Below are 13,446 nucleotides of genomic sequence, written 5' to 3' on the forward strand. Positions count from 1 at the left end.
TAGTACTTCAGTGTGTACTGGTGTATATATTTGTGTATTTATATTGTGTATATAGTACTTCAGTGTGTGTACTAGTGTATATGTATTTGTGTATTTCAGGTTTAGCTGTCAGCCAGCTGGTCCTCAGCTCTCGGACCGTTTGGGTCCGATGTGTCAACGGAGATCTGGCTCGACGTTACGGAGTCTCCGACCGGAACCCTGCTGGAGATTACTGGAAGAAGATCCCCGGGAACACCAACTGGTTAACTGGTGAGACTGGGATTATACTGGGATTATACTGGGTTTATACTGGTGAGACTGAGATTATACTGGGTTTATACTGGGTTTATACTGGGGAGATTGGGATTATACTGGGATTATACTGGGTTTATACTGGGTTTATAATGGAATTATACTGGGGAGACTGGGATTATACTGGGATTATACTGGGTTTATACTGGTGAGACTGGGATTATACTGGGTTTATACTGGTGAGACTGGGTTTATACTGGGTTTATACTGGGGAGACTGGGATTATACTGGGATTATACTGGGTTTTTACTGGGTTTATAATGGAATTATACTGGGGAGACTGGGATTATACTGGGATTATACTGGGGAGACTGGGATTATACTGGGCGGACTGGGACTATACTGGGATTATACTGGGTTTATACTGGTGAGACTGGGATTATACTGGGTTTATACTGGTGAGACTGGGATTATACTGGGGAGACTGGGATTATACTGGTGAGACTGGGATTATACTGGGGAGACTGGGATTATACTGGGTTTATACTGGTGAGACTGGGATTATACTGGGTTTATACTGGTGAGACTGGGATTATACTGGGGAGACTGGGATTATACTGGTGAGACTGGGATTATACTGGGGAGACTGGGATTATACTGGGTTTATACTGGTGAGACTGAGATTATACTGGGTTTATACTGGGATTACCCTGGGTTTATACTGGGTTTATACTGGTGAGACTGGGATTATACTGGGTTTATACTGGTGAGACTGAGATTATACTGCGGAGACTGGGATTATACTGGGTTTATACTGGGATTACACTGGGTTTATACTGAGTTTATACTGGTGAGACTGAGATTATACTGGGAGACTGGGATTATACTGGGGAGACTGGGATTATACTGGGTTTATACTGGTGTGACTGGTATCATACCGGGGAGACTGGGATTATACTGGGTTTATTCTGGGTTTATACTGGGATTATACTGGTGAGACTGGGATTATACTGGGGAGACTGGGATTATACTGGTGAGACTGGGTTTATACTGGGATTATACTCGTGAGACTGGGATTATACTGGGTTTATACTGGGTTTATACTGGGATTATACTGGGGAGACTGGGTTTATACTGGTGAGACTGGGATTATAATGGTGAGACTGGTATTATACTGGTGAGACTGGGATTATACTGGTGAGACTGGGTTTATACTGGGGAGACTGAGATTATAATAGTGAGACTGATATTATACTGGTGAGACTGGGATTATACTGGTGAGACTGGGTTTATACTGGTGAGACTGGGATTATACTGGTGAGACTGGGTTTATACTGGGTTTATACTGGGATTATACTGGTGAGACTGGGTTTATACTGGTGAGACTGGGATTATACTGGTGAGACTGGGTTTATACTGGGTTTATACTGGGATTATACTGGTGAGACTGGGATTATACTGGTGAGACTGGGTTTATACTGGGATTATACTCGTGAGACTGGGATTATACTGGGTTTATACTGGGTTTATACTGGGTTTATACTGGGATTATAATGGTGAGACTGGTATTATACTGGTGAGACTGGGATTATACTGGTGAGACTGGGTTTATACTGGGGAGACTGAGATTATAATAGTGAGACTGGGATTATACTGGTGAGACTGGGTTAATACTGGTGAGACTGGGATTATACTGGTGAGACTGGGTTTATACTGAGTTTATACTGGGATTATACTGGTGAGACTGGGTTTATACTGGTGAGACTGGGATTATACTGGTGAGATTGGGTTTATACTGGGTTTATACTGGGATTATACTTGGACTATACTGGGGAGACTAGGTGTGTGTGTTACCTGTACAGGTGGTTCTATGTGGGTCCAGGGTGTCTCAGGGTGTCTCAGGTGTGTCTCAGATGTGTCTCAGGTGTCTCTCAGATGTGTCTCAGGTGTCTCTCAGGTGTGTCTCTGGTGTCTCTCAGGTGTCTCTCAGTTGTGTCTCTCAGGTGTCTCTCAGATGTGTCTCAGGTGTCTCTCAGGTGTCTCTCAGATGTGTCTCAGGTGTCTCTCAGGTGTCTCTCAGATGTGTCTCTCAGGTGTGTCTCAGGTGTTTTTCAGGTGTGTCTCAGATGTGTCTCAGGGTGTCTCAGGTGTGTCTCAGGGTGTCTCAGGTGTGTCTCAGGTGTCTCTCAGGTGTGTCTCAGGTGTTTCTCAGGTGTGTCTCAGATGTGTCTTAGGTGTCTCTCAGGTGTATCTCAGGTGTGTCTCAGGTGTCTCTCAGATGTGTCTCAGGGTGTCTCAGGTGTCTCTCAGGTGTGTCTCAGGTGTCTCTCAGATTTGTCTCAGGTGTCTCTCAGGTGTGCCTCAGGTGTCTCTCAGGTGTGTCTCAGGGTGTCTCAGGTGTGTCTCTCTGTCTCTCTTCAGTGACTCCAGAGGACGAGTTGTGGGCGGTGACTCTGATTGGTGGATTGTCCCGTCGCCTGACAAAGCTCCTCCCACAGACTCCCTGTAGACCCGCCCCCTCAGGCCCCTCCCTCAGCGGGGATGACATCGACGACGAATGGGAGCTCATCTGATCTATGACATCACTGTGATGTCACCACTGTCACTTCCTGTGACATCTCTGAAATAAGATGGCCACACAAAGGGAGCCCAGGTGGCTGCTGGGAAATGAAGTGAACTGAGACTCTTTTCTTTTTGTTTTAACAGGAAGCACTTTATTCTGAAGGGACAGTGGGCTACAGAGGAACTGGTTCTGGTTCTGGTTCTGGTTCTGGTTCAGATCATCCTCCTCCAGGCTCCAGTTCAGACTGGTTCTGACTGGTCCTAACTGGTTCTGACTGGTTCAAACTGGTTCTGACTGGTCCTAACTGGTTCTGACTGGTCCTGACTGGTTCTGACTGGTTCTGACTGGTTCTGACTGGTCCTTACTGGTTCTGACTGTTCCTAACAGGTTCTGACTGGTTCAAACTGGTTCTGACTGGTCCTAACTGGTTCTGACTGGTTCAAACTGGTTCTGACTGGTCCAAACTGGTCCAAACTGGTTCAAACTGGTTCAAACAGAATTGAATTGACTTTAATTGAAACTGGTTCAAACTGGTCCTGACTGGTCCTAACTGGCTCAAACTGGTTCTGACTGGTCCTAACTGGTTCTGACTGGTTCAAACTGGTCCTAACTGGTTCTAACTGGTTCTGACTGTTCCTAACTGGTTCTGACTGGTCCTAACTGGTTCTGACTGGTTCAAACTGGTCCTAACTGGTTCTGACTGGTTCTGACTGTTCCTAACTGGTTCTGACTGGTTCTGAACTAGCCATTTTCATTCCAGTTTAGGTCAGCCTGGTCTAAACTGGTTCAGCCTGGTCTAAACTGGTTCAGTCTGGTCTAAACTGGTTCAGCCTGGTCTAAACTGGTTCAGCCTGGTCTAAACTGGTTCAGTCTGGTCTAAACTGGTTCAGCCTGGTCTAAACTGGTTCAGTCTGGTCTTAACTGGTTCAGTCTGGTCTTAACGGGACTGATCCATGAAAAACATGTAAAAATGTAAATGTTAAACGTCTTTGTGTTTGTTGTTGTTTAAGATAAGATTTAAAACAAAACCTGGACTCTGATGGACTCTGATGGACTCTGATGGACTGTAATGGACCCTGATGGACTCTAATGGACTCTGATGGACTGTAATGGACTGTAATGGACTCTGGTGGACTCTAATGGACCCTGATGGACTCTAATGGACTCTAATGGACCCTGATGGACTCTAGTGGACTCTGAAAGACTGTAGTGGACCCTGATGGACTGTGGTGGACTCTAGTGGACTCTGAAAGACTGTAGTGGACCCTGATGGACTGTGGTGGACTCTAATAGACTGTGATGGATTGTAGTCGACCCTGATGGACTATAGTGGACTCTAATGGACTCTAATGGACTCTGATGGACTCTAACGGACTCTAATGGACTCTTGATAGATTCTGATAGACTTTAATGGACCCTGATGGACTCTAGTGGACTCTGATAGACTGTAGTGGACCCTGGTGGACTCTAATGGACTGTGATGGACTGTAGTCAACCCTGATGGACTCTAGTGGACTCTAGTGGACTCTGGTGGACTGTAGGGGACCCTGATGGACTTTGGTGGACTCTAATGGACTCTGGTGGACTGTAGCGGACTCTAATGTACCCTAATGGACCCTAATGGTGTGGAAAAAGCTCCTTTAAACATGGCCTCGTCGTCATCTCTCCGCCTCGTGTCCGACAGCGTTACCATGGAAACTTGTGCAGATGTGACTCTGTTGTGATGTCAGCTGATTGGTTGGATGTTCTGCTGCTTCCTTCATTAATTAATTAACTTAATAAACATGTTTAAACACACACATGGGGGGGGGGGGGGGTGTGAACCTTGTTCTGCTCAAACATCAGTGACCAGAAACATTCACTTATCTTCAACGAGTTTAACAAGCTTAACGAGTTTAACGATCTTAACGAGTTTAACGATCTTAACGAGTTTAATGAGCTTAACGATCTTAACGAGCTTAACGATCTTAACGAGTTTAATGAGCTTAACGATCTTAACGAGCTTAACGATCTTAACGAGTTTAACGATCTTAACAAGTTTAACGAGCTTAACGAGTTAAACGATCTTAACGATCTTAACGAGCTAAACGGTCTTAACGAATTTAATGATCTTAACGAGTTTAACAAGCTTAATGATCTTAACGAGTTTAACGATCTTAACGAGCTTAACGATCTTAACGAGTTTAACGATCTTAACAAGTTTAACGAGTTAAACAATCTTAACGATCTTAACGAGTTTAACGATCTTAACGAATTTAACGATCTTAACGAGCTTAATGATCTTAACGAGTTTAACGATCTTAACGAGTTTAACGATCTTAACGAGCTTAACGAGTTTAACGATCTTAACGAGTTTAACGATCTTAACGAGCTTAACGAGTTTAACAATCTTAACGAGTTTAACGAGTCCGGAGAGGTTCAGCTGTGAATCAGTTTAAACTACAGAAATGATGAAGATGTTCAGGATCTCTTCATCCTCCATATTTGGCTCATTCTGAGACACTGAATCACACCTGGATAATGAATCACACCTGGACACTGAATCACACCTGGATAATGAATCACACCTGGATAATGAATCACACCTGGACACTGAATCACACCTGGATAATGAATCACACCTGGACACTGAATCACACCTGGACACTGAATCACACCTGGATAATGAATCACACCTGGACACTGAATCACACCTGGATAATGAATCACACCTGGACACTGAATCACACCTGGATAATGAATCACACCTGGACACTGAATCACACCTGGACACTGAATCACACCTGGATAATGAATCACACCTGGACACTGAGGTAGAAACACGTTTATAGATTTACAGCTGAAACACAACGAAGAATCCACGACACACAGACTGAAACATAATAAAACATAATAGAATAAATATAATATAATAAACATAATATATAATAAATAAAATATATAATAATATATATATATACGTATATATATATAAATATATATACGTATATATATATATATACGTATATATATATACGTATATATATATATAATAACTATAAAGTCATCTGGAACATTTAAAAGGTCAAATATTGTGTTATTACCTGACAGTACAGGTAACAGTGACATCATCATCAGATTATTACATCACTAACAGCAGCTGCTCCTTCAGTCTCCTCAGGGTCCTAAAGCCTGTCGGCTCATATGAACAGACGGCAGGTTTACAGGTTACAGGTGTAACAGGTGTTCTCAGGTGACTGAGGGAGTCGGTATTGATCGCTGATCAGTGATCAGGTTTTAGTCTTTATTTACATCATCAACACACCGTCCAATCACAGCAGTCCTGAGGTGTTTGCAGTGTTTCCATGGTGACCGATGATGTCACCGCCAGCCGTGCGGCTGCAGGAAGTCGGGCAGCGCGGCGATCTGATCCGGGCCGGACCGAGCCAAACACCTGAGTGCCTGCAGCAGGAGGGGGGGCGGGGCCAGACCGCACAGCCAGCTGAACACTTCATTTCCCAGCAGGCTTTGCCATCGACGCGGCTCGTCCTGCAGGCAGCGAAGCGGCGGCGGTTTGGGCAGGAAGAGCAGCAGGAAGTCGAGGCAGCGCCGCACGTGGCGTCGGTCCGTTGTGTCAGAGGCGACGAGTCGCTGCAGCGCGGCGTCGAGGCCGGTGGGGAGTGCGCCGTGAACCAGCAGCAGCAACAGACAGTCGGGCCGTGACAGCTCCACCGCCAGCTGCACTGCCGTCTTTCCCGCGTCCGACACGTGCAAGCAGCCGCTGCGGCCATCCAGGTAGTCCCGCCGCACACTCTGCGTGTCGCAGTCCTTCAGAGCCTCCACCATCATGCCGAGGATCGACACGCGGTTATAGCGCACCGCCACGGCGAGGTGCGGCGCGCCGCCGCTACCGCGGCCGCAGCAGAAGCTGCAGCGCGGCGGGCTGAGCGCGCCCACCGAGTACTCGTCCAGCAGGTGGCGTGCGTAGTCCTGGTGGTCGTGTACGAGCGCGTACAGCAGCGCCTCAGACGGCAGGAAGGCTCGCGGGCGTCCGTCCTCCCAGCTGAATACCTCCATACGGCGCATGTCCTCCAGCAGCCAGACCGGGAACCGTTCACGCACAGCGCAGTAGAAGGAGAACGCCGTCCGCTCGCACTGACGCTGCGACGGAGACGAAGACAGACGCTCCACCTGAGAGGACAGCAGCCACGGCATGACAACACCAGCGACACACCTAGAGAGACACAATACACACCTGGTGTGAAGGAGACACAATACACACCTGGTCTGAAGGAGACACAATACACACCTGGTCTGAAGGAGACACTAAACACACCTGGAGAGACACTAAACATACCTGGAGAGACACTAAACACACCTGGTCTGAAGGAGACACTATACACACCTGGAGAGACACTAAACATACCTGGAGAGACACTAAACACACCTGGTCTGAAGGAGACACTATACACACCTGGAGAGACACTAAACACACCTGGTCTGAAGGAGACACTATACACACCTGGAGAGACACTAAACACACCTGGTCTGAAGGAGACACTAAACACACCTGGAGAGACACTAAACACACCTGGACTGAAGGAGACACTATACACACCTGGAGGTGTGAATGAGTCCCTGTGAATCCACCAGTTCAGATCCTGTCCAGCCTGTTCAGAGTCTCAGAGTCAGACCTCCTCAGCTCCTCCAGTCTTTTATAGACCCCCCCCCCCCCCCCCCCCAGCTGAGCTCCATGTGTGGATGTTTGTTTTTGGAGGCGGCCGGGGGGCGAGGGGGTTGAGAGGGGCGAGGGGGGGAGGTGGGATTGAGTGTCTCACGTTACCCACATAGCGAACATAGCGGCCTTCAAGCGTCTGGAGCTTCTATAATGAAAACAGTAAACACCAGTAGAACCCAGTGGAGTCACTGTATCAGTTATTATTATTATAATTATTATAATTATATTATAATAATTATATTATTATTATTATTATTATTATTATTATTATTGACAGTAAACACCAGTAGAACCCAGTAGAGTCATTCAGTCACTGTATCAGTAGCTCCTCCCAGAGGGGAGAGATGAGTCAACACCACCTCGTGATGTGATCCATCATCATCTGTAACCTCTGATCCTGTTCAGGTGGGGGGGGGGGGGCGGGGGGTCTGATCCCAGCTGACTTTGGGTTAGGGCGGGGGAGTTCATCCTGGACAGGTCTCCAGACTATCACAGGACTGACACAGAGAGACAGACACCATTCACACCTACGGGACATTTAGAGTCAACAATGAACCTACCCTGCATGTCTTTAGACTGTGGGAGGAAACCTGAGAACCCGGAGTAAACCCACACCAACCTGCATGTCTTTAGACTGTTGGATGAAACCTGAGAACCCGGAGTAAACCCACACTAACCTGCATGTCTTTAGACTGTGGGAGGAAACCTGAGAACCCAGAGTAAACCCACAATAACCTTCATGTCTTTGGACTGTGGGAGGAAACCTGAGAACCAGAGTAAACCCACGCTAACCTGCATGTCTTTGGACTGTGGGATGATTCCTGAAAACCCGGAGTAAACCCACGCTAACCTGCATGTCTTTGGACTATGGGAGGAAACCTGAGAACCCGGAGTAAACCCACACTAACCTGCATGTCTTTAGACTGTGGGATGAAACCTGAGAACCCGGAGTAAAACCACGCTAACCTGCATGTCTTTGGACTGTAGGATGAAACCTGAGAACCCGGAATAAAACCACGCTAACCTGCATGTCTTTGGACTGTGAAAAGAAACCTGAGAACCGGAGTAAACCCACGCTAACCTGCATGTCTTTAGACTGTGGGAGGAAACAGGAGAACCCGGAGTATACCCACGCTAACCTGCATGTCTTTAGACTGTGGGTGGAAACCGGAGAACCCGGAGTTAACCCACGCTAACCTGCATGTCTTTAGACTGTGGGAGGAAACCTGAGAACCCGGAGTAAACCCACACTAACCTGCATGTCTTTAGACTGTGGGAGGAAACCTGAGAACCCAGAGTAAACCCACAATAACCTTCATGTCTTTGGACTGTGGGAGGAAACCTGAGAACCAGAGTAAACCCACGCTAACCTGCATGTCTTTGGACTGTGGGATGAAACCTGAGAACCCGGAGTAAAACCACGCTAACCTGCATGTCTTTGGACTGTAGGATGAAACCTGAGAACCCGGAATAAAACCACGCTAACCTGCATGTCTTTGGACTGTGAAAAGAAACCTGAGAACCGGAGTAAACCCACGCTAACCTGCATGTCTTTAGACTGTGGGAGGAAACAGGAGAACCCGGAGTATACCCACGCTAACCTGCATGTCTTTAGACTGTGGGTGGAAACCGGAGAACCCGGAGTTAACCCACGCTAACCTGCATGTCTTTAGACTGTGGGAGGAAACCTGAGAACCCAGAGTAAACCCACACTAACCTGCATGTCTTTAGACTGTGGGAGGAAACCTGAGAACCGGAGTAAACCCACTCTAACCTGCATGTCTTTAGACTGTGGGAGGAAACCTGAGAACCGGAGTAAACCCACACTAACCTGTATGTCTTTAGACTGTGAGAGGAAACCTGAGAACCCGGAGTAAACCCACACAAACCTGCATGTCTTTAGACTGTGGGAGGAAACCTGAGAACCGGAGTAAACCCACACTAACCTGCATGTCTTTAGACTGTGGGAGGAAACCTGAGAACTCGGAGTAAACCCACACTAACCTGCATGTCTTTAGACTGTGGGAGGAAACCGGAGAACCCGGAGTAAACCCACGCTAACCTGCATGTCTTTAGACTGTGGGAGGAAACCTGAGAACCCAGAGTAAACCCACAATAACCTTCATGTCTTTGGACTGTGGGAGGAAACCTGAGAACCAGAGTAAACCCACGCTAACCTGCATGTCTTTGGACTGTGGGATGATTCCTGAAAACCCGGAGTAAACCCACGCTAACCTGCATGTCTTTGGACTATGGGAGGAAACCTGAGAACCCGGAGTAAACCCACACTAACCTGCATGTCTTTAGACTGTGGGATGAAACCTGAGAACCCGGAGTAAAACCACGCTAACCTGCATGTCTTTGGACTGTAGGATGAAACCTGAGAACCCGGAATAAAACCACGCTAACCTGCATGTCTTTGGACTGTGAAAAGAAACCTGAGAACCGGAGTAAACCCACGCTAACCTGCATGTCTTTAGACTGTGGGAGGAAACAGGAGAACCCGGAGTATACCCACGCTAACCTGCATGTCTTTAGACTGTGGGTGGAAACCGGAGAACCCGGAGTTAACCCACGCTAACCTGCATGTCTTTAGACTGTGGGAGGAAACCTGAGAACCCGGAGTAAACCCACACTAACCTGCATGTCTTTAGACTGTGGGAGGAAACCTGAGAACCCAGAGTAAACCCACAATAACCTTCATGTCTTTGGACTGTGGGAGGAAACCTGAGAACCAGAGTAAACCCACGCTAACCTGCATGTCTTTGGACTGTGGGATGAAACCTGAGAACCCGGAGTAAAACCACGCTAACCTGCATGTCTTTGGACTGTAGGATGAAACCTGAGAACCCGGAATAAAACCACGCTAACCTGCATGTCTTTGGACTGTGAAAAGAAACCTGAGAACCGGAGTAAACCCACGCTAACCTGCATGTCTTTAGACTGTGGGTGGAAACCGGAGAACCCGGAGTTAACCCACGCTAACCTGCATGTCTTTAGACTGTGGGAGGAAACCTGAGAACCCGGAGTAAACCCACACTAACCTGCATGTCTTTAGACTGTGGGAGGAAACCTGAGAACCGGAGTAAACCCACTCTAACCTGCATGTCTTTAGACTGTGGGAGGAAACCTGAGAACCGGAGTAAACCCACACTAACCTGTATGTCTTTAGACTGTGAGAGGAAACCTGAGAACCCGGAGTAAACCCACACAAACCTGCATGTCTTTAGACTGTGGGAGGAAACCTGAGAACCGGAGTAAACCCACACTAACCTGCATGTCTTTAGACTGTGGGAGGAAACCTGAGAACTCGGAGTAAACCCACACTAACCTGCATGTCTTTAGACTGTGGGAGGAAACCGGAGAACCCGGAGTAAACCCACGCTAACCTGCATGTCTTTAGACTGTGGGTGGAAACCGGAGAACCTGGAGTAAACCCACGCTAACCTGCATGTGTTTAAACTGTGGGTGGAAACCTGAGAACCCGGAATAAACCCACGCTAACCTGCAAGTCTTTAGACTGTGGGAGGAAACCGGAGAACCCGGAGTAAACCCACGCTAACCTGCATGTCTTTAGACTGTGGGAGGAAACCGGAGAACCAGAAGTAAACCCACGCTAACCTGCATGTCTTTGGACTGTGGGAGGAAACCTGAGAACCCGGAGTAAACCCACGCTAACCTGCATGTCTTTAGACTGTGGGAGGAAACCGGAGAATCCGGAGTAAACCCACGCTAACCTGCATGTCTTTGGACTATGGGAGGAAACCTGAGAACCCGGAGTAAACCCACACTAACCTGCATGTCTTTGGACTGTGGGATGAAACCTGAGAACCCGGAGTAAAACCACGCTAACCTGCATGTCTTTGGACTGTGAAAAGAAACCTGAGAACCGGAGTAAACCCACGCTAACCTGCATGTCTTTGGACTGTGAGAAGAAACCTGAGAACCCGGAGTAAAACCACGCTAACCTGCATGTCTTTGGACTGTGGGAGGAAACCTGAGAACCCGGAGTAAACCCACGCTAACCTGCATGTCTTTAGACTGTGGGATGAAACCTGAGAACCCGGAGTAAACCCACGCTAACCTGCATGTCTTTAGACTGTGGGAGGAAACAGGAGAACCCAGAGTATACCCACGCTAACCTGCATGTCTTTAGACTGTGGGTGGAAACCGGAGAACCCGGAGTTAACCCACGCTAACCTGCATGTCTTTAGACTGTGGGAGGAAACCTGAGAACCCGGAGTAAACCCACACTAACCTGCATGTCTTTAGACTGTGGGAGGAAACCTGAGAACCGGAGTAAACCCACTCTAACCTGCATGTCTTTAGACTGTGGGAGGAAACCTGAGAACCGGAGTAAACCCACACTAACCTGCATGTCTTTAGACTGTGAGAGGAAACCTGAGAACCCGGAGTAAACCCACACTAACCTGCATATCTTTAGACTGTGGGAGGAAACCTGAGAACCGGAGTAAACCCACACTAACCTGCATGTCTTTAGACTGTGGGAGGAAACCTGAGAACTCGGAGTAAACCCACACTAACCTGCATGTCTTTAGACTGTGGGATGAAACCCTGAGAACCCGGAGTAAACCCACACTAACCTGCATGTCTTTAGACTGTGGGAGGAAACCGGAGAACCCGGAGTAAACCCACGCTAACCTGCATGTCTTTAGACTGTGGGTGGAAACCGGAGAACCCGGAGTAAACCCACGCTAACCTGCATGTCTTTAGACTGTGGGAGGAAACCTGAGAACCCTGAGTAAACCCACGCTAACCTGCATGTCTTTAGACTGTGGGAGGAAACCTGAGAACCGGAGTAAACCCACACTAACCTGCATGTCTTTAGACTGTGGGAGGAAACCTGAGAACCCAGAGTAAACCCACACTAACCTGCATGTCTTTGGACTGTGGGAGGAAACCTGAGAACCCGGAGTAAACCCACACTAACCTGCATGTCTTTGGACTGTGGGATGAAACCTGAGAACCCGGAGTAAAACCACGCTAACCTGCATGTCTTTGGACTGTGAAAAGAAACCTGAGAACCGGAGTAAACCCACGCTAACCTGCATGTCTTTGGACTGTGAGAAGAAACCTGAGAACCCGGAGTAAAACCACGCTAACCTGCATGTCTTTGGACTGTGGGATGAAACCTGAGAACCCGTAGTAAACCCACGCTAACCTGCATGTCTTTAGACTGTGGGAGGAAACAGGAGAACCCGGAGTATACCCATGCTAACCTGCATGTCTTTAGACTGTGAGAGGAAACCTGAGAACCCGGAGTAAACCCACACAAACCTGCATGTCTTTAGACTGTGGGAGGAAACCTGAGAACCGGAGTAAACCCACACTAACCTGCATGTCTTTAGACTGTGGGAGGAAACCTGAGAACTCGGAGTAAACCCACACTAACCTGCATGTCTTTAGACTGTGGGAGGAAACCGGAGAACCCGGAGTAAACCCACGCTAACCTGCATGTCTTTAGACTGTGGGTGGAAACCGGAGAACCTGGAGTAAACCCACGCTAACCTGCATGTGTTTAAACTGTGGGTGGAAACCTGAGAACCCGGAATAAACCCACGCTAACCTGCAAGTCTTTAGACTGTGGGAGGAAACCGGAGAACCCGGAGTAAACCCACGCTAACCTGCATGTCTTTAGACTGTGGGAGGAAACCGGAGAACCAGAAGTAAACCCACGCTAACCTGCATGTCTTTGGACTGTGGGAGGAAACCTGAGAACCCGGAGTAAACCCACGCTAACCTGCATGTCTTTAGACTGTGGGAGGAAACCGGAGAATCCGGAGTAAACCCACGCTAACCTGCATGTCTTTGGACTATGGGAGGAAACCTGAGAACCCGGAGTAAACCCACACTAACCTGCATGTCTTTGGACTGTGGGATGAAACCTGAGAACCCGGAGTAAAACCACGCTAAC

At 47.9% G+C, this 13,446-nt stretch overlaps 2 protein-coding genes across 7 annotated transcripts in view; one reads left to right on the forward strand and one right to left on the reverse strand.

Moving 5' to 3' along the window:
• The window catches only part of tecpr2 (tectonin beta-propeller repeat containing 2), a 15,890-nt gene extending 12,268 nt beyond the window's left edge, over positions 1 to 3,622 (forward strand). The window contains exons 8-9 of the mRNA XM_037762965.1: positions 100 to 249; positions 2,653 to 3,622. Of these exons, the coding sequence (XP_037618893.1) occupies positions 100 to 249; positions 2,653 to 2,804 (302 nt within the window). The 3' untranslated portion in view covers positions 2,805 to 3,622. The remainder of the gene's footprint in view (positions 1 to 99; positions 250 to 2,652) is intronic.
• A 2,423-nt stretch (positions 3,623 to 6,045) lies between these two features.
• ankrd9 (ankyrin repeat domain 9) lies at positions 6,046 to 7,574 on the reverse strand. 6 transcript variants are annotated; one of them, XM_037762968.1, is made up of 3 exons: positions 7,365 to 7,569; positions 7,152 to 7,268; positions 6,046 to 7,007 (listed from the first exon to the last, which is right to left on the reverse strand). In XM_037762968.1, exon 3 carries the CDS (start codon positions 6,986 to 6,988, stop codon positions 6,155 to 6,157), a length of 834 nt encoding a protein of 277 aa, XP_037618896.1. In that variant the 5' UTR covers positions 6,989 to 7,007; positions 7,152 to 7,268; positions 7,365 to 7,569; the 3' UTR covers positions 6,046 to 6,154. The 6 variants fall into 6 exon arrangements, with proteins under 6 accessions (XP_037618896.1, XP_037618899.1, XP_037618898.1 ...); XM_037762971.1 differs by lacking the exon at positions 7,152 to 7,268 and having other exon boundaries at positions 6,046 to 7,028; positions 7,365 to 7,574; XM_037762970.1 differs by lacking the exon at positions 7,152 to 7,268 and having other exon boundaries at positions 7,317 to 7,573.
• Positions 7,575 to 13,446: the final 5,872 nt, after the last annotated feature.

This window comes from Sebastes umbrosus, unplaced genomic scaffold, assembly GCF_015220745.1.
Source record: "Sebastes umbrosus isolate fSebUmb1 unplaced genomic scaffold, fSebUmb1.pri scaffold_127_arrow_ctg1, whole genome shotgun sequence".
In the NCBI taxonomy this organism is placed as follows: Eukaryota; Metazoa; Chordata; class Actinopteri; order Perciformes; family Sebastidae; genus Sebastes; species Sebastes umbrosus.